General features: G+C 43.8%; 1 protein-coding gene and 1 long non-coding RNA gene across 2 annotated transcripts in view; one reads left to right on the top strand and one right to left on the bottom strand.

The window, feature by feature from the left end:
- Window positions 1-6,144: 6,144 nt before the first annotated feature.
- LOC117971303 (uncharacterized) lies at window positions 6,145-7,939 on the bottom strand. Its single transcript, XR_004663117.2, has 3 exons — window positions 7,857-7,939; window positions 7,655-7,801; window positions 6,145-6,452 (listed from the first exon to the last, which is right to left on the bottom strand). It is a non-coding gene; the product is annotated as an uncharacterized LOC117971303 (long non-coding RNA).
- A 25-nt stretch (window positions 7,940-7,964) lies between these two features.
- LOC117421213 (S-methyl-5'-thioadenosine phosphorylase) overlaps window positions 7,965-23,574 on the top strand; it is an 87,222-nt gene continuing 71,612 nt past the window's right edge. The window contains exons 1-2 of the mRNA XM_059029947.1: window positions 7,965-8,041; window positions 19,297-21,714. Coding sequence (XP_058885930.1) covers window positions 19,300-21,714 — 2,415 coding nt within the window. The 5' untranslated portion in view covers window positions 7,965-8,041; window positions 19,297-19,299. The remainder of the gene's footprint in view (window positions 8,042-19,296; window positions 21,715-23,574) is intronic.

Genomic DNA, 23,574 nt, shown 5'->3' with positions numbered 1-23,574 from the left:
CTCGACGCTCGGTGCACGCACCTCGACGCTTCGGCGCCTTGACGATCGGTGCACGCACCTCGACGCTCGCCGCTTCGACGCTCGGTGCACGCACCTCGACGCTCGACGCTCGGTGCACGCACCTCGACGCTCGACGCTCGGTGCACGCACCTCGACGCTCGGCGCTTCGACGCCTTGACGCTCGGTGCACGCACCTCGACGCTCGGTGCACGCACTTCGGCGCTCGCTCGGTGCACGCACCTCGACGCTCGGCGCTTCGACGCCTTGACGCTCGGTGCACGCACCTCAACGCTCGACGCTTCGGCGCTCGACGCTTGGCGCATCGACGCCTTTACGATCAGGGCACGTCCACGCTTCGGCAACCATGTCCGGGTTCCACCGTTGCGTCACCTGCCAGGCAAAATTGCCAGCGAGCGATCCCCATGAGGACTGTGTGGCGTGTCTGGGGCCAGAGCACGCCGCATCCGCGTTGGCGGATAGGGCTTTTTGCCATCTTTGTGCTGGTTTCCAGACACGCACCCTCCGCCAAAGGGCGAAGAAAGCAGTGGGTGGGCGCTCTCCTTCCACTGGATCGTCCCACACCATTTCTGCCCCGCCGTCATCTACGGCGACGCCGCCAGGGCGGCTGCAGCTCTCCAGGAGCCCGTCCTCCCCGCTAACGGCTGGTCAGAGGTCCCCCACCAGACGCGCTCGGGAGCGCAGCCCCTCCCCTCGTAGGGTACGCCCCCGTCGGGAGTCTAGGTCGCACTCCAGATCGCCTCGACGGAGAGCACGCTCTCGTTCCCCTCGTCGGGACAGGCGATACAGAGACAGGTCGGGGGTGGCAGAGCTAACCTCCAAAATGTCTCAATTCATGGAGGTTATGATGGGGCAGCAGTCCATCCTCATGTCCTTAGCAAATGTGGTGCCTCCAGTCCCAGGACAACCGACTGGGCCCATTGCTAGTCAGCCAGTGGCCCCTCCACAACCTGCACCGGTCGTCGCTCCTCCAGTGCAGTCTCAAGGGGAGTGGGATATCGATGCGCTGTCTAGAGACGCATCTGACATCCTAGAGGGGGACAGTACAGAGGCTGAGGTAGCTTCCCAGCACTCTGAGGACGAGCTCCACGTGCTGGACACCAATGACCCTACGTGGTCTGTGGTGGACAGAGCAACCCGCCACTTGGGCGTCGAGTGGCCGATGGCGGAGCCGCCTCGGCGCTCCTTGTTTGAGTCGCCTTCAGCCCAGTCCAGTCAGTCCAGGATGCTTCCGGCATTCCCAGACTTTATTAAGGAGGTACAGTCCACCTGGGGGGCTCCGGCCTCTGCCCCGGCGACTTCTCGCAAGGCCTCGGCCTTTAACATGCAAGGGGCAAGTGAGGCTGGGTTGGCGTCCTTCCCACCTGTGGACGCTGCGTTCGCCGCGTTGGTGAAGACGCCAACATTATCGGGGCTGACGAAAGATCCTGCATGCCCCAATAAGCAGTGCAGGACCACTGAGGTACACCTCAAGAAGGGGTACGCTGCGGCCACAGAGGCGGTCAAGCTCTCTAATGTGGCCAGCTTGCTGACGGTCTACCAAGCGGCATTAATCAAAGACCTGCCTGAGTGCCCTTCGGCGGCCCTCAGAAGCGAGTTGGGGACCGTCAGTCAACTGCTGGTGAAGCTGGCCCAGCTCAACGCGCGGGCTCAGGGCAGGAGCATCGCGTCTCTGGTGGTGGCCAGAAGGCAGCTCTGGCTCTCGCAGGCGAGAGTGCAGGAACCTGATAAGGCCCCGTTGCTGGATGCCCCAATTACACCGGGACACACATTTGGTCCAGCGGTGGAGGAGATGCTGCAACGCTCCGCCAAGGCGCGGGAGGCGTCACAGCAGATGGCAAAAATGTGGCCAAAACCGTCGTTCCAGCCGAAGCGGCCTCAGGAACATCAGTGGCGCAGGGCACCACCACAGCACCAGCCACGGCCAGGGGGTACTAAGACCTCTCCCTCAAGCACAGCAGCGCGCGGTCAACCTCCTTTTTCAAGACCGCAGCGCGGAGGGTGGCGCCCTAGAGGTGGTGCCAAGCCACGCCCTCGGGGCTCTGGCCAGGCCCCTCGCGAACGAGCCCAGCCCAAACAGCCCTGAGAACACCAGGCAGCTGTTAACCCTCCCCTACACTGTCTCCCAGCTCCAGTTCTGGCAACAATGCACCAACGACATCTGGGTGCACAAAACTATATCCACCGGGTACACCCTTCAGTTCCAGTTAAAACCTCCCCCCTTTCGGGGGGTGGTCGTAACTGCAGTGAAGGACTCGGTTCAGTCCTCAGCTCTGAATGTGGAAATACAAGCATTGCTCAGCAAGCGTGCCATTCAACAAGTAGACCCTGCTCTGATCGACCAGGAGTTCTATTCCAAATACTTCCTGGTGCCCAAGAAGGACGGCGGGCTCCGTCCTATTTTAGATCTGCGAGTACTGAACAAATACCTGCGGGTGTTATCGTTCAGGATGCTTACGCACAGGCACATCATCCAGTCAGTCCGACACGGCGACTGGTTCACCACCGTGGACCTGACAGATGCGTACTTTCACGTTCCCATCTGCCCGGGTCACAGGAAGTATCTGCGTTTCGCATTCCAGAGCAGGGTATACGAGTTTTGTGTCCTTCCATTCGGCCTGTCACTAGCTCCTCGAACCTTTTCGAAATGTATGGATGCCATTCTAGCTCCCTTGCGGGCTCAAGGTGTCCGACTGCTGAATTATCTGGACGACTGGCTCGTCTGCGCGCAGTCGAAGGAGCAGGTGGCACAGCACACAGTGATGGTTACAGACCATCTTCGGCGGCTAGGTCTGAAGATCAATTCAGAAAAGAGCCGCCTAGTGCCGAGCCAACAGACCGAATTCTTGGGTCTGCATCTGGACTCAGTGTCCATGGAAGCGACCCTGTCGACACAAAGAGTTGCCTCAATAGAGCGGTGTCTTTCCCTATTCAGGTTGAGACAAACAGTCAGCATGGAGCTGTGTCAGCGCATGCTGGGGTTGATGGCTGCCGCCTCACAAGCCCTTCCTTTGGGCTTACTACACCAGAGACCTCTGCAGGCCTGGTTCAATGCCTTCGCGTTGCATCCGCGGAGAGACAAACACCGCAGGCTAAGGGTATCCCAAGCCTGCTGGGAAGCGCTACGCTGGTGGAGAGTTCCGTCAAACCTCCGCCAAGGCGTACGCTTGGGTCCCATTTTCAGAAGGCAGGTCATCACGACCGACGCTTCCAACCACGGTTGGGGAGCAGTCTGGAACGGGACAGGGACCCGTGGAGTGTGGTCAGGACCCTGGAGGTCAGCCCACATCAACGCTCTGGAGCTCAGAGCGGTGGACCTCGCCCTCCGGCACTTCTTGCCAGTGCTTCTAGACAAGCACGTGTTAGTGCGGTCAGACAACACCACAGTAGTGGCGTATATCAATCGCCAGGGCGGATTGCGGTCCCCCAGTCTTCACCAGATGGTAACGCGGCTGTTGCTCTGGGCTCAACCGCGTTTAGCCTCTCTGCGTGCAGTTCATCTGCCGGGCAGAGTCAATTACGCAGCGGATCTCCTGTCCAGAGGAGGTCCTCTTGCGGGCGAATGGCGTCTCCACCCTCAAGTGGTGGAGCGCATCTGGGAATGGTTCGGCACAGCGCAGGTCGATCTCTTCGCTTCGCGAGAGACCACGCACTGTCCCCTATGGTTCTCGGTGAAGGACCTCGACAGCCCCCTGGGGGTGGATGCACTGGCTCACGAATGGCCGCCAGGGCTCCTGTATGCCTTTCCACCGATTCCGATGCTCCCCGCCTTCTTGGAGAAGGTCAGGGTAGAGCGAGCGACAGTGATTCTGATCGCTCCTCGGTGGCCTCGGAGAATATGGTTCCCGAGTCTAGTGCAGTTACTGCACGGTCGCCCGAGGGAACTCCCTTTGCGAGCGGACTTGTTGTCCCAAGCTCAAGGACAGCTTTGGCATCCGAACCCCAAACTCATGCAGTTGTGGGCTTGGCCCCTGAGCGGGAGCGCCTGTCAGCCTTAGGGCTTTCGACTGCAGTTATATCGACCATCCAGAGTGCGAGAGCTCCCTCTACTAGGTCGCAGTATGCGTATAAGTGGCAGCTGTTTCAGAGTTGGTGTCTGGCTGAGAGCCACGACCCAGTCTCCTGTCCTATGGCAGTAATATTGCAGTTTCTGCAGAAACTGCTGGATGAAGGGAAATCTCCTTCTACACTTAAAGTGTATTTAGCCGCCATTTCGGTTTGTCATGTACGCATTGACGGGTTATCACCTGGTTGCCATTTTTTGGCATCTCAGTTTCTGAAAGGCGCAAGACGCTTGCGGCCTCCAAGAACGACCAGTTTACCGTCGTGGAGCCTTGATGTGGTGCTAGAAGCCCTTACCAAGGCACCGTTTGAGCCTCTCCACAGCGTGGATATGAAGCTCATATCTATTAAGACAGCTTTTTTGCTGGCTGTGGTATCAGCAAAACGCGTGAGCGAGTTACATGCACTTTCAGTGCATCCTTCTTGTACTCGTTTTGCAGGAGACGGTTCTAAGGTCTCCATGCGCCCTAATCCGGCCTTTTTACCAAAGGTTATATCCCCGTTCCACATGAACCAGTCAGTCGAGTTGATGGCGTTCCATCCTCCTCCTTTTTCTTCCCCAGAGGAAGAGCGGTTACACATGCTCTGCCCCGTGAGGGCATTGAGGTGTTATATGGACCGTACAAAGACTGTGAGGCAGACAGAACAGTTGTTCATATGCCATGGTTCTAGATCTTTGGGTCAGCCGCTGTCTAAACAGCGCCTTTCCCACTGGATAGTGGATGCTATTAAATTAGCGTATGAATCTGCAGGCCTTCCACCACCAGGGCAGTTGAAGGCGCATTCTACCAGGGGTATGGCGACATCCTGGGCCCTCTTTCGAGGGGTGCCGGTGTCTGATATTTGCGCGGCAGCCAGTTGGGCTACGCCGCATACTTTCATGAGGTTTTACAGGTTAAATGTACTGGATTCCTCTGCTCCACTGTTTGGAGCATCTGTTTTACACTCTACGACGCCTCAGGATGCGGACGTATAGAGTGGTTGATAGCATGGTGTTGACTGTTCCACCTTTAAGACAGGTGTCATTACGAGCATAGACGCTGAGGCGCAGCTCCGCATATGCCTAGATGTTCTGCCTACGCAGTTGCGTTATGACGTAAGTCTGTCCTACTGCCGAGAATCCTCCCTCGCGACGGCTTGGGTACACTGTTCCCATACCTTGATGGTTATTTTCGACTTGAAAGGGAACGATAGGTTGCGGATGCAACCCCGGTTCCCTGAAAGAGAAAATAACCATCAAGGCGCGTGGTCGCTTCAGAAGCCTTCACGGCCTGAAGAGCAAAAGAGGAAGTGAGTCTCTGCGCGCTGCGTATAGTAAGCTCCCAAGGGGGCGGGCTTACGTGGCAGCTCGCGCAGAGGCCTATCGGCAGCTTTGCTATAAAAGCTCAGCCAATCGCTACTGCCTGACGGCAATATCCCATACCTTGATGGTTATTTTCTCTTTCAGGGAACCGGGGTTGCATCCGCAACCTATCGTTTTCAGATTCTGCATTGCCTCAACAAGCAACCACATTCCAATCGCTGCCTTGTGATGTTTTGCACAGAACTCCACGTAAAGGCATGGTTACGTTTGCAGATTGTATAACATTTGTATAACTACAGTGTATTGTGACAGTCGGTGCAAAAGTATCCACATTTTGAATGAAGACCCTGAAATGACAAATGTATGTCCCAAAATTCTGATAACTCAGTAACCTGTGGTAAATCATGCCATAACCAAGTTAGATCACAACTCAATGTGCAGTTTTCCACAAGTCTAGGTTTCAAATACTTGATCAATAAGTTAAATTACTTGATTTACTGTAACTAATTAACTTTCAATCACATTTTCTGGGGCTATTACGGTTTAACAATATACGTGTATAAAGAACAATCTTGACCATAACATTTAGTAGGATTTCCTTTGGATTTATCATAGTGGAGACGTATTGTCATAACATGTTCATAGTGTTTTGCATGTCTAGGGTACATTGTTTGACACACTGTTTCAATCAAATTCAACTGCTCAATACTTAAACTTGATTGGATTCAGAAACATGTCAAAAATAATAATGCACACAATGTTACTTTAAAAATAGTTTTATTTTACATGCGCAATATTTAAAATACCTTTTTCCATATATATTTTGATTAAACCATATTTAATGAAAAAGGGTCAGTTGAACATCAAATGTAAAATCACTTTTTTTTTTTTTTAAACTGAGTTTCTGACACAAGTTTCAGATGTTTCTAGTTTCATTCGTGTTTATATTCAGTTCCAAATCGAGGGTTCAGTTTGTGGTCTTGAATGTTTTTTCCAGTTGCCATTTTGCTGCGATTCTTGTTGCGTAGATGACATATCCCCAGGACAGAACCACTATTACGAGAAGTATCTGAAGTGAAAATTAAAAGTGTAGATGTATACAGCGTGTTATATGAGGTGTGTCAACATCACATAAACAAATAATAATCTTACTAGGAGAAGGTACAATAATAATAATAATAATAATAATAATAATAATAATAATAATAATAATAATAATAATTTGTCAAATCTAGAATACAACATAGCAGATATAAAAGTAAATTCTTCAAAACTTCTCTGGAAACAAGTTTTTAACAGACAAGTTAGTGTTTTATATGAACTTCATTGTTGTCTCATGAACTTCACGTTGTCTCTTTTTAATCTCTGAACTTCGCATAGGCTAGTTTTAAAACGTTAGAATTTAACTATATTTTAACCGTTTTTTTTTTCCAGATTTATTGTAAATTGCGTATTTTTTTCCTAGATTTAACCACAAAATGTTCAGATGTAGCAAAATACATAAATGTTAAACACATTCTTAAAAGTTTTGAAATTTGTAGTTCCAGATATAATTTATAAATGTTGAAAACGCGAATCACAAATTCCACATGTAAAGTCTATAAATCTTTTTTTTTTCTTTTACACTTCTGGGTTTCTGACAAATCGTGAATACAATGCCAATAATAATAATAATAATAATAATAATAATAATAATAATAATAATAATAATAATTCTCATCAATCATGCATGTAATAAATAAGGCAACAAATGTGTTTAAAAAATGTCAAAACTTTTAAGAATGTGTTTGTTAACATTTATATGTAGCTAAATCTGGTCTCTTTTTTTGATTAAATCTAGAAAAAACAAATAAACAAAAACAAACCACGATATATATATATATATATATATATATATATATATATATATATATATATATATATATATATATATATAATCACGTAGTTGGATGCCGCCATTTCGGCTCAGTTCACTGCAGTTTCAAACATAATTTATCTGGTTCTACAAGTCCTACAGTCATCGTCAACTGTCATTTTATGTACTTATTTAAAATGTTCTATCCTTTAAAAAAAACTTTCATAAGGGGCGCGCCCCACCAGTACGCTGCAACTGACACACAGTGACCGTTAAAATTACGCAGGGCGCCTCACCCACCGCTTGCTTTATTTATTTGGTATACCACGATCTGTACAAAAAAAAAAAACAATACATTCTTCGTAAACGTGTTGTGTCACTTCTGTCTAATGCTTGTGGCACAGTACAGTACTTACCAAAGATAAGATCCTGTCGAGTACACGTTCGCTGACATAAATTATTTAAAAAAGTTACTTCAGTTCTATCCTGTCTGAAATTTAAACGCCAGAAGCAGCCTCAGTCTTCCCGTAGCAACACCGTTGTAGCAACATAAAGCGAGTTACCTGGAAATAAACAAGGCATACATACGTCATGGTGTGAAGTGGTATTTATGCTTACTTGCCCCTCCAAGTCGCCAGGGGGTATCGTCAATTCGTCAGGTTTATGTGTGGAGTTCAGAGTGTCCCGCTACCCTGACATCCGGTATCAGGTATCCCATTACCTTTTCCGGTTTCTGAAGACTTCATAACTGTGGGATCATTCTATATCTATGGCTGTGATATATTTTACCTACAAGCAAGGAAGTAAGTGATCACACAACTGTTTTGTGTCATGGTTTATAAACATTTGTGACAGGATGAAACACGTCATCATTACTCGCGTTTTAGCTGTGGTTGCAATTAGATCAGTTTATAGTTTTAGACACGTCTTACTGGTTGTCATTACTATACTCATTTCAGGTAGGAAGTCAAGTACGGTGCTCTACTGCTGGGTATAACCCGGCACTAATGTGTGTGTGTGTGTGTGTGTGTGTGTGTGTGTGTGTGTGTATATATATATATATATATATATATATATATATATATAGAAGTTTAGTTTTGTTTGTTTTTTTGATATCCTGGGACTGGCACAGTGCGCTTAGAACAATCAAAAGAAGAATTGTAGGCCGATAATGGGTTTGATTCCATTGTAATATATGGACAATAGCATTATTTTTCATATAGCCATGCCATAAAAACAAATTGTAGTGATACTAACATGAGTTTTTGAAGTAACAGAAACGAGATGTATTCAGTGGTTGTTATAATTATAAACATTCAAAATGTCCTCCCTTCAGACTCCTCACTAGAAATGCAACGAAAATGCAGCATATTGCTGTAAAAGTAATACATATTTTGCAATATCGTTTTTTTGTTAGACTGTCACTCATTCCTATGGCAGTCATTCAAGGAAGACCTTTTGATTACAGATGTTTCTTGCTATCCTTATCCTGCGTTGGAGAACGGTAGTGCAGTTAAGGTTCTATGTAAATCAGTGTTCTCGGAGTCGAAGCGCGCTCGTTTGACAGTTTATTTTGCAGCTACAGACAAGACTGTACCCTGTATGCTAGCAGCAGCCACACGTTGAAAGCTTATATAGGTTGGGACCAAATCAAAACTTTGATAACCCGCTAATCGCACTCAACAAAATTGTATTTAATAGTGTTTTCTTTTTATGAGTAGAAGAAATAGGATACTTACAAAAAAAAAAAAAAAAACTATTACATACAGTTTTGTTTAGCGGGTTGTCAAAGTTTTGATTTGGTCCCAGCCCTAGCTATGTTAAAGATGCAACACATTTTACAGAGAATATAATTGTATTTTGCATGGATGTAAAATCCCTTTACCCCAGTGTTCCCAGGCATGAAACTGTAGAAGCATGTAAAGAGGCACTGGGCAGTAGAGTAGATAGGAGCATGATACCTAGGGAATAAATTATATATTAAATATGATCAACAGTTTTAAAAAATAGTTATTTTACATTTGGAAATAGAAGTTACATACAGAATGATGGCACAGCAATAGACTCCAAAATTAGGTATGCATTTTGCAAGCACGTATGTGGGCAAATGGGAGGAAATGTTATTGAGTAAACTAGACAAGAACCCACTAGAATACATAAGATATGTGGATGACATATTTGGAATATGGATGAACACATGGAGAAGAATCTCTTGTAAAGTTTCATAAATCAGCAAATTATATCCACCCTAACATTTCGGTGGATTTAAGGTGGACAAAATCTGAAATTGAATTCTTAGACCTCTTGGTTAAAGTTGATCAAGGATCTATAAAAGCATATATCTACTCGAAACCTGATATGCATTAGTACCTACATATGTCATCTGCACATCCTATCTATACAAAAAGAGCAATTCCTAAAGGACTGGGTATAAGGATACAAATAATCTGTTCTGATGAAAATGACTACAAAAAACAGTGACAGGAATTAAAAATAAATCTTAAGAAAATAGGATATAAAGAACAAATTATTGAAAGAATTGAAAAAAGTTGACAAACTCAATAGGAATGAACTACTTGATTTATAAGAACAGGGAAGAGAGGGTTAAGAGAGTACCATTAATAATTACATATTCTAAATTATTACCCAATATTTAAAAAATAGTTTGGAAGCATTTACGTATACTTCATAATTCAGAAGAAATGAAAAACATATTTCCGAAACCACCAATCGTAACTTTTAGAAGGGATGCAAATTTGGCTGACATTTTAGTCCACAGTAAACATAAAGGGATCACAGATACATTAAGGGACACTGAAACCTATAAAAGCACATGTAAAGTGTACAAATATATTTCAAAAGATAAAAGTGAAATCATAAATAAATAAAATAAAAAATTCAGTGTTAAAAAAATCTGACATGCAAGGATAGCAATCTTGTATATGGTATATTTTGCATAAAATGTAATAAAATAAAATATGTAGGTGAGACAGGTAAATTATATAAAATAATACAGAACCACCTATTAAATATAAGAAATAAAAAAGTAAGTGAACCAGTAGTTCAGCACTTTACACAGAACAGACACACCATGGATGACCTAAAGTTTGTGGTTTTAGAAAAAATAAAATTAGATAATGTACAGTATAGAAGAATAAAATAATTTAAATTGATAAATAGACTAGATACCATGATGCCTGAAGGTTTAAATAGAAAGTAACAGTAGATTGTTACATCATTAGCTATATAGTGAATGACATCACAAAGACATCAAATTCAAAAGAGAAATAAATGTGTGGTTATCATGGCATCAGAAACCTATAAATACCTCCAATGTTTGTTTTCAAACACACTTTCACTTGACAAAGGCAAGTTAACCACTTCAACTCCAGATGTAAAAATGAAACCCCTTTTTTGTTTGAACAATGAAAACAAAAACGCTACTAATAATGCTAATAAAAATAATAATCAGTAAACAGTAATTATCAAATAAACACAACGTGTGCCATTACCGACTTGCTCTGTGCCATTTATTGAAATGTTCAATCCAACAGAACCCAGAGTTGCCTTCGCAACCACTGCACATTTTTCTTGTGTCCTTTATTTTGTTTTCATTTTCGTAGCAGACCCTGCACCTTTTTTTGCGGTCTCTGCTTCCCTTGTGTTGGAGTACTGTGTTTTGATAGTATTTCGTCACAGCACTGTAAAAGGTAATCCAGGAACGGAATCTTGCCCTCCCCCGCTGAAAGCCGATACAGCACTCTACTGTGCAGCATCATTCGGGACATGAAGTAGATGCCTAGTTTTTTGAACCAGGCAAGACTTTTTTTTCTAGAGTCATATGGCTCTAAGTCCTGATCGCAGGCATCCATGGCTCCCATCAGTTTGTTGTACTTTTTAGTGTGGAATGGCCTTTTGAAAAATACTGTTGCTCCTCCAGTGACAACACGGGTCTTTTCTACAAAGCCAGCTGTGTACTTTGTAGTCAGTACATTCACGTTCCTTTTGTTGTGCCGCCTCACCAACAATAAATCAGAGTTTCTAACAAAACATGTCTGTCCTTTGTCCAGTTTTTCTTGAGTTACTTCCTTTGGTACTCCTCTGTTGGTTAGAATAGTCCCAGTGATGGGTGTATTTTGTGTAAGCAAAAATGATGCTAGTCTTGTAAACATGTACCAATTATCAACAATAATATGATGCCCTTAGTTCAGTATATAAACCAAATAAACCACAATCCTTTCAGATAAACTGAGTTCACTTGCTTCTGGATAATGCAATACCTCATATTTATCCTTGAAAACTCCAGGTGTAACCCCTCAGCCTTTTATCACAGGGACACAGGTAGAAAAGTTTGATTCTGAATCAAGCTCTTTTTGTTTTTATGTACTGCCGAAAGTGAAGTCTTCCTTTCCACAAAACAAGTGCCTCATCAATGGCTATATTCTGTCCCGGGTCAACTAAATCCATTGATGTCTCTCTGAGCATGGAAAGAAACGGCTCCAGTCTTGTAAGAGGGCGGTCTGTGCGTACATTGTCTATATTAGAGAATTGCAAAAACATGATGCTAAGAAAGCGGTTTCTGCTCATCACCTCTTTGCAAAAGATGGGGGGGGGGAGCTCTGCATCAGCAGGTGTTGTGACCAGTATGCAGATATCCATGGCAGCTTGTTTATGCCCATCAGAAACACAAGCGCAAAAAAGATGTACATCACCTTGGGTTCCACATCCTGCCATTTCAAACCAAACACCTTCCCGTTTGCAGCTGGCTTACCTGTAAAGTAGCTGCATGCTCTTTTGTTTGTACAGTCACAAAGGGAAGTGATTAGCTTTTCGGGAACAAAAGCCAAAAAGCACTCCAATGGAGAACGCAAACTCTCAAGTTCCATAGCGGGGTGCACATCTGTGTAAACAGGTGCAAAATCAAATGATGGAGGACTGGCATCATGTTAGGGACCAGTAACAAACACCCAGTCCCCTGCTGTTCTTGGCTCCACGTCCTCTTCATCGTCGCTGAGTGATAAGTCAGCATCACTGTCGCTGGTATCGAAATCCTCCAAACCAACTTCGAAATCTTCATCACTCCCGTTGTCGCTCTCCATGTATGTTGTTATGTTTTAGCTTTCGCTAAAAACTATGTAAACTACAAGTAAAACTAATAATAAAACAACAAATAATAATATAAAACACTTTATATAACTTGTAAAAGTTGAATGGCTTCCAGCAATATATCTCAGTCTTTTAAATGCACACAGGTAGATTGGAATCTCTACATGACACGCAATTGGATACAAATGTCACCTGACCCTCCCCCGACTTTCATTCCACAGTACCAGCACTGCCTTAGGGAATGAAACCTGAAATGCTAGACAGAAACCGTTCATAGAATAGACTGGGAAACTTGACATCCGCATGTATATGGACAGCACTTTGGCGAAAAGAGCCCTTGTCAGGCCAAGTGAAAACATCAGTCGTAGAAATAATAACACGTATGTGTTAAGGACGGGTGTCTCTAAACAAATCTTGGTGAATCTGCTAAAAAATGCAATCGTTTTCGAAAGAGAACGCTTTGAATAGGAAATGAAGCAGACTTTATATTATAGAGACAGGAGAGAAGTCGCCACCGGAACGCTTTGGATTCCCATGATGCACTGCATCAGTGGGGACGGAAAAAAGGGGGAGTTGACTATCTTGTGTATATAGAAGATCTTTGCTAAGACTAAGACTGTCCATCTGTTGGGCGACTGTGCCATATTCCCACTTTGAAAATTCCACCTACACATTTCCTTCCCTTCTATCAGCAATGCAAGGTGCTGGACGCATGCGCTGTTAAATACTCATCAGTGTGTTCCCCAAAATCAACAGCTTGTTCTGTGACCTGTATGACATATATATATTTTTTTTAAAATTTTTAGTCGTTGCCAATTAGTTTTTTTATTATTTTCTCCCCAATTTGAAATGCCCAATTATTTTTTAGGCTCAGCTCACCGCTACCACCCCTGCGCTGACTCGGGAGGGGCGAAGATGAACACACGCTGTCCTCTGAAGCGTGTGCCGTCAGCCGCCCGCTTCTTTACACACTGTGAACTCACCATGCAGCCGCCTCAGAGCTACAGCGTCGGAGGACAACGCAGCTCTGGGCAGCTTACAGGCAAGCCCGCAGACGCCCGGCCAGACTACAGGGGTCGCTGGTGCGCGGTGAGCCAAGGACACCCTGGCCGACCTAACCCTACCCCCCCCCCTCCCCGGGCGACGGTCGGCCAATTGAGCACCGCCCCCTGGAAGCTCCCGTCCACGGTCGGCTGTGGAATAGCCTGGACTCAAACTCGCGACGTCCAGGCTATAGAGCGCATCCTGCACTCTAGAGAGTGCTTTTACTGGATGCGCCACTCGGGAGCCCCCCTGTATGACATATTTGTGACCGTGATTTCACGCTCTATCCAACTTGTAATTTTGTCAGTTGTACTCGTAACATATTGAGTCGTAGTCGTAACTTTGTGATTTGTACCCATAACTTTTCTTGTGTCGTACTTTTTTTGGAGTTGTACTTGTATTTTTGATTTGTACCTGTTATTACAAGTACAAATTCTTTTTACACATACGAATATTTTTGACTGTGATCTGCCTCCATATACATACAGCACAGGTTTTCATTTGACGTACGTGCATACGTCATGGTGTTGAAGTGGTTAAACATACTGAAACGTTGGGAAGTTTATTTAATTAACTACTGAAGCCAAAGTCATAATTTTTAGCAGTGTTAGCAGTTAGCAGTGGAGGTTTGTATTACCAGAACTGCATATCCCTGTTCCACCTGACCTTGTCCCTTTAGCAATACTAGTACAATTAACATATTGGGTTGTTTGCCAGAATAAAGTCTAAGAAACGACCCTATGTGTTTCTAAATTATTTCATTCGAAATGCAAAATGCTGTTGCTTACTTCCTTTTCTTATTTATTATCCCTAAAAGTCACAGGCCCATACCATGAAGCTGTAGGTTTATTAGAAGTAATTGATGTCAGACAGATGTCAAGAAAAAATATTTCTGTGGTGATGGGTCTATCTGTAAACACAGAAGTTTGATCATCAAAAAGTCTTGGACATACTAGTAGGTTTATTAATTCTGTAAGTAAATAGTAAACAGCAGTGCTAACTTACTGGGCAACGGGGAATTAAATTATTATTACTATTTAATATTCAGTAATTTTGTAGTTGTAGTATGCTGTCTGTCCAGTATTGTAATTACGGTGCTGAGGGGTCATCATCAACACAGAGGTAAGCAAACGTGTGGATTAAAGAAGAGTTACCAACACGGTGCCAGTAACATTACGTTAACACCGAGGTCCTGTTGTAATGACTCTGCAGCAGAAGCTGATGCATAGTTCACACCCTAGTCTCTTAAGTTGCTTCAGATAAAAATAATAATAAAAAATGTACTTAAATTCTTTATTGCTTTGTGGTGGTGTTATTTTAAGTCTGGATTGAAAACACTCTCTGTGAGTTTATTGTTTACTGTTTGCAAACATTTATCCTATTTATTAACTTGGTTTCAGAACTTAACATTGTTTCTTTAGTTATAAAGATTTCTGCAGCTTACTAGCGTTTGCCAGCTTAACAGTTTGGAACATGCCATAACAAAATTGTGTTCATGAAGTCAGGTTTCTGGGGCAGTGTTATATATACAGTAATAAATTGAGTAATTTTGAAACTAAAATTCTAAAACTTGCATTTTATTACTATCACACAGTGGTGGTGCTAACTGATTGAGGGACCCAAGCAACATTTTTTGTTGCCCTCTCTTTTAAGTTGTAATTGATTTCTAGCACTTCCGAGAACACTTCCGCTATGAGAACCCTTTGCTTGCTTCCCGAGGGGTGTTCTCTTAGACTAGTGTACTACTAAATCAGACATATGGAAACTCAACTGAATAAACAATGTATTACTTGCTTTCAACAGCAGAAAATTTCTGTTTAAAGACAAGTCTAACTTGCTTTCTGTATTCGACTTGCTTACATTTGTAACAAAAAAACCCCGATACACAGAGTTCAGTTGTATCGGGGTTTTTTTGCGCAAGCCTTGGAGATTATTCCTGTGTCTTGGGAAAGCGATAGTAAGTGCTTTACATTCCAGTCGTAGCTATTTTGTGAAAGTCTAGTATAGTGCGTTTTACCTCTTGGTGAGGCAGACTTTTGTTTTGATTTGTTTTGGTTTTGTTTCGCACTGGCGAATTAACTGAATTACTGTGTTTACTGCTGTCTACACCGTTGCTATTAGGAGACCCGCCGGGGTACCTGTGTGGCGCAGTCACGGTGTATAATACTGTTTTGAGGTTAAAACACTGTGTGGTTTCCAGCTGCAGGAGCAGCGATCGACAAACCGAGTGTGTCTTATTTATTTGACCGGGACTGGTTAAAGCACTGTTTGATTACCAGTTGCAGGAGCAGTGATCCGCATATCAGCGAGAAGTGTTTATGGTTCAAGAAAACAACTACAAAACAAGACCGCGGTATTGGGACATTGTTTATTACTGTTTGAACGTGGCACTTTTAAAACAGTCACATCAGTGGGAGTACAAGTGTCACGTCATTCCTGTTGAGGGGAATTTAGTTTTCTGGAACCTGGCTGTAGTAGGAACACTTCTGCATATCTTGGATTTTCCCTTGCTGTCTTCCGGGCTCACTCCTCCAGAGGGTGCCGCTGTTCTCTGTTTCTCTGTGTTCCAGGAAATAATCATTCAAGAGAGCTTGACCACCACTCACCTGTGTTCCTGGCAAACTTCACCAGAGAACGCCAACCTCTGCTTACCTGTGTTCCCGGCTCACTCCACCAGAGGAAGCCCAATCGCTACTTACCTGTGTTCCTGGTCCAGAGGGACTCCCAACTTCTACTTGCTTGTGTTCCTGGCTTACTCCACCAGAGGGAGCCTCACCTCTACTTACCTGTGTTCCTGGTCCAGAGGGACTCCCAACTTCTACTTGCCCGTTCTTGGCTCACTCCACCAGAGGGAGCCTCTCCTTTACTTACCTGTGTTCCTGGCTCACTCCTCCAGAGGGAGCCCAACCTCTACTCACCTGTGTTCCTGACTCACTCCACAAGAGGGAGCCCAACCTCTACTCACCGGTGTTCCTGGCTCACTCCACCAGAGGGAGCCCTAACCTTTACCCACCTGTGTTCCTGGTGTGCTCCTCTAGAGGGAGCCAAACCCCAACTTACCTGTCTTGTAGAATCAGGACATTTTACAGGCAAAGCCTGTCACAGCTTGGTCGTCTCGCAGTAGCATAGAGAGGGGAGAAGATGTGAGGTAGTTAGTGGCCCGTACAGGGCGAATAAACGCTTCTGAATAAGTTCACTCCAGTCTGTGCAAAAGAAAATACAGGTGTCCAGTAGCACCACACTACCACTCTTTCACAATATATATATATATATATAATATATATATATATATAATATATATATATATATATATATATTAGCTGAAGTACCCGGCGTTGCCCGGGGAAATCCAACAATTCAACATTTCAATGCTTCATGCATGACAAATTGGGGAACAGTAGCCTTATCGTTTCCTGTAAGTTACCGATCTTGGGTGTCGCACAATGCGCTCAGACCCCTTTCCCTTTTTTTTTTAAATAATTTGTTATTTTTATTTTTGCCATTTTAATGTTTTTTAAATTTGTTATTTTTATTTTCGTTTTGTGGGTTTCATTAATTTGAGATACATGGCTACTGTAGTGATCCAGCAATGGGGTTACTAAATAAAGTACCCCGGGGGTCAAAATTTTGGATTCAAACATAGCCCTCGACCTTCCCCTGGATGAAAGAGGAGGCCATGCAAAGTCTGGTTGTACTGGCTCCTGCGGGGTCCGAATGCATAAAGGAACAGAAAGACAGACAAACTTTCTTCTTTATATATATATATATATGGTTATAGTACTTTACAACTTAGAGGGCGGCCTGGCCCTTATAACAAAATTCTGAAACCTGACAACTGACCCATACTAATAATAAAAATCCTCCCCTTTTTAAACACCCCTTTTTTTTACATAAATAAACTTGTCCTTAGTGGGGGCTAAAAAGTTTGTTTCTTCCACTGCCAGCTTAGACGCCCATCTCATTCTGTTACTAAATAACAATAGGATCATTTTCATCTGAATATACAGTGCCTTGCAAAAGTATTCGGCCCCCTTGAACTTTGCGACCTTTTGCCACATTTCAGGCTTCAAACATAAAGATATGAAACTGTAATTTTTTGTGAAGAATCAACAACAAGTGGGACACAATCATCAAGTGGAACAAAATTTATTGGATATTTCAAACTTTTTTAACAAATAAAAAACTGAAAAATTGGGTGTGCAAAATTATTCAGCCCCCTTAAGTTAATACTTTGTAGCGCCACCTTTTGCTGCGATTACAGCTGTAAGTCGCTTGGGGTCTGTCTCTATCAGTTTTGCACATTGAGAGAATTTTTGCCCATTCCTCCTTGCAAAACAGCTTGAGCTCAGTGAGGTTGGATGGAGAGCATTTGTGAACAGCAGTTTTCAGTTCTTTCCACAGATTCTCGATTGGATTCAGGTCTGGACTTTGACTTGGCCATTCTAACACCTGGATATGTTTATTTGTGAACCATTCCATTGTAGATTTTGCTTTATGTTTTGGATCATTGTCTTGTTGGAAGACAAATCTCCGTCCCAGTCTCAGGTCTTTTGCAGACTCCATCACTGTTTGACAGTGGGGATGGTGTGTTCAGGGTGATGAGCTGTGTTGCTTTTACGCCAAACATAACGTTTTGCATTGTTGCCAAAAAGTTCGATTTTGGTTTCATCTAACCAGAGCACCTTCTTCCACATGTTTGGTGTGTCTCCCAGGTGGCTTGTGGCAAACTGTAAACGACACTTTTTATGGATATCTTTAAGAAATGGCTTTCTTCTTGCCACTCTTCCATAAAGGCCAGATTTGTGCAGTATACGACTGATTGTTGTCCTATGGACAGAGTCTCCCACCTCAGCTGTAGATCTCTGCAGTTCATCCAGAGTGATCATGGGCCTCTTGGCTGCATCTCTGATCAGTCTTCTCCTTGTATGAGCTGAAAGTTTAGAGGGACGGCCAGGTCTTGGTAGATTTGCAGTGGTCTGATACTCCTTCCATTTCAATATTATTGCTTGCACAGTGCTCCTTGGGATGTTTAAAGCTTGGGAAATCTTTTTGTATCCAAATCCGGCTTTAAACTTCTCCACAACAGTATCTCGGACCTGCCTGGTGTGTTCCTTGTTCTTCATGATGCTCTCTGCGCTTTAAACGGACCTCTGAGACTATCACAGTGCAGGTGCATTTATACTGAGACTTGATTACACACAGGTGGATTCTATTTATCATCATTAGTCATTTAGGTCAACATTGGATCATTCAGAGATCCTCACTGAACTTCTGGAGAGAGTTTGCTGTACTGAAAGTAAAGGGGCTGAATAATTTTGCACGCCCAATTTTTCAGTTTTTTATTTGTTAAAAAAGTTTGAAATATCCAATAAATTTCGTTCCACTTGATGATTGTGTCCCACTTGTTGTTGATTCTTCACAAAAAATTACAGTTTCATATCTTTATGTTTGAAGCCTGAAATGTGGCAAAAGGGCAAAAGGTTGCAAAGTTCAAGGGGGTCGAATACTTTCGCAAGGCACTGTATATATATATATATATATATATATATATATATATATATATATATATATATATATATATATATATAACAATTGGGCAGCTGGCTCTTTGAGCTAAATAAATATATATATATATATATATTTTTTTTTTAAAAACCAGTACAGTACAAAAAATCTACTGAATCTGGGCCCCTTGAACTGCTTGGGGCCCTAAGCAATTGCTTGGTCTGCTTATGCCTAGTGCTACCACTGCTATCACACCACCATAACCAGATGGCTACTTTTAATAAAATCATTTACTGGCTGATTTGGGGCAGATCACAAGGTTTTTAGTATGCAATCAATATTTATGAAAAACCTTTAAAAAAGCATGTTTTCATTAATTGTTTTTTTTTTATGTTCTATGCAGATCATGGCATCTACAAAGAAAAAGCTGAGAATGCACAAAAAAAATGTACCCAAAGGTGGATCAAGTAAAATTTCACAGACGGTGTCTGCAGAAGCCTCTCCTGATTCCAAGTGCCCCATTTGCCTGGACAGATTCAATAACGTGGCCTACCTGGACCACTGTCTGCACAAGTTTTGTTATCAGTGCATCCATGAATGGTCGAAAAACAAAGTAGAGTGTCCACTCTGCAAACAGCCCTTTGATTCGATCTACCGCACCATAGAAGCAGAGAACAACTTTAAAGAATTAGTTTTGCGACCAACTGAGAGTGGCTCCTTTGGCAGTCCTGACGGGCATAGGTTCAGGTATCGCACAACAATGACAAGGAGGACTTCCCCGCCCCCCGACAATGGAATCTTGTTTGAAGGGCTGACGGGAAATGCTCCTCCCCAGCGTGATCAAGGAGTTCAACGCATGAAGCTGCGACTTGCAGCAAGGAGGCGAGCCCAGACTGAGGGCAGGCTAATGCAGGAGCAAGATGTGATCAATTTCAGACGGGCTCTCTACCAAACTGGGGTCCGAGTCCGAAAAGTGCACGATGGCGGGCGCTACAGGGACATCTCTGCCGAATTTTGGAGGAGAAACCCAGCCTGTCTCCACCGACTGGTGCCCTGGCTAAAACGTGAGCTCACTGTGTTGTACGGTGACAAATCTCTGGTGAACATTGTCAAGCACATCATCATGACACACATCACCAGGTATGACATGGAAGACCAGGCTATCCAAAATGAACTGAAGCCTTTTCTGCTTAACCGTACTGATCATTTCTTGCACGAGTTTATCAGCTTTGCTAGGGCTCCTTACAGTATGGATGCTTATGATCAGCATGCTGTTTATGACTGTGCAGCGGTGTCCTTTGGGGAAGGGAGCAGTTCGGAATTGTCGGTCATCACTATATCGGCTGATGAAGCTGATACTGAAGAGGATCAAGGGACGCTTTCCATGGCTGGCAGTGGTCTCAGCGAGGCTCCCTGGGATGATGAAACCCCTGGCCCATCTTATTCGGCGATGGAGCAGGTGCAGCCAGGAATGTTTTCTGTCTGTGAATCTGAATCTGTGACCAGTGGTGATGAGGAAGGACAGATAAGGCCTTTAGTGCAGGAAAGTGCTCAAGTTAAGACTGATCCATCAGCCAATGAGGGGGCCGATGCCTCCTCCACTGATGAAGACTGTGTTATTGTGGGCTTTGTCAAGCCCCTGGCTGAAAGGACACCTGAGCTTGTCCAACTGTCTTCTGACTCTGAAGAGTCTGTCCACAGTGAAAGCACAGAGTTCCCTGCTCAACCACAGCACTTGCGATTTTCAAGCATCAGCAGCCCTCCTTCCTCTGTGTGTTCTGTTGTGTCCAAAGACAAGTCCCCACATGGGCATAAAACGTCCGATAAGAAAGAAACCAGTAAGGACAGAGACCAGTCCAATTTATCGGACAAGGCCAGACATTCTCCTACACATAGACCTTCCGACAGAGACAAGAATTCAAGAGGGACCGACACCAGCAATACTTGCAGCAAAGGGATGCATGCGCATGATAACAGAAGGCACCACAAGCGAGACCGATTGAGGAGCAAAGAAAGATCCAGACAGAAGAACAAAAGGAGATCAAAAAGCACAGAGAACAGTTGGTCAATAAAAAGCATAACAACATCACTGAACAGTGACAGTACGCTTTCAAGAGGAAAAAGGCAATCAAGATCATGCACCAGGGACTATCCCCCTTCAAGAGACATGGGGTGTCAACCGAGCAGAGATAACAACAACAGTTACTCCAGGCACAGTCATGAAAAATCCTATTCATACCACTTGGACTCCTACAGCCATTACAGCAGGGACAGGGGAAGCAACGATTCATTGTACATGCAAAATAGGTCCTATAGCGCAAGTTACTATGTGAGCCCAGATCATAGGACCAGATCTCATTCAAACAGTAGAAGCAACAGAAGCAGCAGCAGCAGCAGCCACCGGGATTACCACCATAGGGAAAGACGAAGGTCGAGAAGCTTCTCTAGCAGCAGTTCCAGGGCTTCCTGTTCTGCCCATCGGAGATCCAGGCATGATAAACCCAGCGGGAAAAGAAAATACAAAACCCGTCATCTGGAGGGCACATCAAAAGAAGTGACCTCAAAGTCCTACACATCGTCTTCATACAGCCTTCCGGAAAAGAGGGGGAGCAGTGAGTGGCATCACAAAAAGTCTCGAAAGAAGAGCAGAAGTCTGAGTGTGGAAATAGTCAATGATGGGAAGGCAACAGGAGAGAGTAGCCGCTGTCACAAGAAGCATAAACGCAAGAAAAAATGCAAGCGCCACAGAAGCAGGGAAAAGGCAGGACACCGAGCCCCAACTGTCATCACTATTGACAGTGACAGTGATCATGCAATGGAAGTAAGTGATCATGTCGGGGAAACAAGTGATCAAGCAGAGAATGAAAATGTTCATGTCAGGGATGAAAGTGATCATGCAGAGAATGAAAGTGATCATATCAGGGAAACAAGAGATTATACTGGAAATGCAAGTGATCAAGCAGCAATAGCAAGTGACCAGAGCGACAGCAGCAATGAAAATGAGATCTCCAGCACCACAGGCAGCTTGGTTGATATCAATGTATATGAAAGTCATGTCCTAGCTGAGCACAGTGCATCTGCTATTACAGAGGATGATGTTTTGACTAAAGGCAGGGAAGCTACTGATACAGGTGACACAATTAAAAGCATAAGCTGCCAGACTTCTCTTGCCTTCAGTGATGAGAGCAGTACTGGGACTGGCAGCCCCTCAAACACACATGAAACTGAATTAGTGGAACAGAGTAGTGTAGAAAACTCTCCTAAAAAAAACAACTGTATTTCTAAGCCCTTCAACACAGGACTTCATGCTGGGATTTGCTAAAACACTTCTCAAATAAACCTCCCTTATTTAACATTTTCCATATTGAATATTTGTGGTATTATGATGATGATAGGGTGCAACAACTGCAGAGCTGTCAAAAGATATAAAATATATAACATATTACTTATTGAGATTTGTATGCTCTGTTATTCCCTAGAAATCGGCACTCGGCACTGCATTGTAACTGTAAAATAATAATGCAGTGGTGTGTGTAATTATAATTGTACTTTATAATTCATGCATATTTAGTTTTTTTAATAGTAAAGGTACTCGCCATTACAAGCACCACCAAGATGGGCTACAAATACTGTACTGAATTCTCAGGTGAACTCTTAAGTAGCTGCTATTTTATGCTGTTAAAGGGTTGCAGAATATCCTGTTGTGTTTACAAAAATACACCGATTGTGATCTGTTATTTTTATTCACACGCTTATTCCGAGGAATAAAACCAGAGGCTTTTCAACTTTCACTGGGAAGAGTTGGCTGTGAGACTCGCAGTATGTACGAGGCAGGATAAACTAATGGATTTCTTGTAAATACTAAATGGTGACAAATCAGCACACTTGGGTTCAATTTTGTGAGGGCCCCTTTGGATTGGTATAAAATTGTTTGGATAATGCCAAATGCAATGCGTAATGTGTAAAATTGAGTATTAAGATGCACCATTACCACAAAAATCCAGTCAGAAATGAATGACTACCAATGCAAACCTGTTACATTTCCATGGAATAGCCCTAATTTCTTATTGTTTATTTTTTATTTTCAGTTCTTATGAACAGTGCTTTGTGATGACTTGTCATGAAAGGCGCTTTATCAAATTAAGATTACTGTTATTGATAGAAAATGTGTTGCCTAAAATGTGATTTACATTGTTTTCAGTCATTCAGGTTGAACTATCCTAAACAAAATGCGGTGCTCCTGTGGAAAGTCATGACGAGGCTGTAACCTGTCAACAGTTGGTGCTGCTTTGTGGAGTTGAAATGTCATTTCAGCACGGAGAATCTGCAATGAATGATTTATTGATTGACGTTGCAGGTTTTAATGAACTGTGATGGGAAAGATAAATTTGGCTGGAGGCCTCGTCTGTGGGTGCTCAACGGCTACCAAAACGTGAACAGTTACATGCATCCCAGTGCCGCAGATAGGAAGTGGCTATGGGCCACCTCCCCCCGAAAAAGACGAGGCTGCCAAACCATCAATGGAAATAATAAATGATTAACGCACCCCACAGTGGCGCACTGTCACCTATCCCCCAAATACTGAAGAAATTAATGAAAATGAGCAGCTGAGACACGGCCCGTCACCCAGAGCATGACTGCGCTGGGGGAAAGAGCCCAGCCTCTCCAACCCAACCACTCA

The sequence above is a fragment of the Acipenser ruthenus genome, chromosome 1 (genome assembly GCF_902713425.1).
Source record: "Acipenser ruthenus chromosome 1, fAciRut3.2 maternal haplotype, whole genome shotgun sequence".
Classification (NCBI taxonomy): Eukaryota; Metazoa; Chordata; class Actinopteri; order Acipenseriformes; family Acipenseridae; genus Acipenser; species Acipenser ruthenus.
This window is presented reverse-complemented; position numbering and strand designations above follow the sequence as displayed.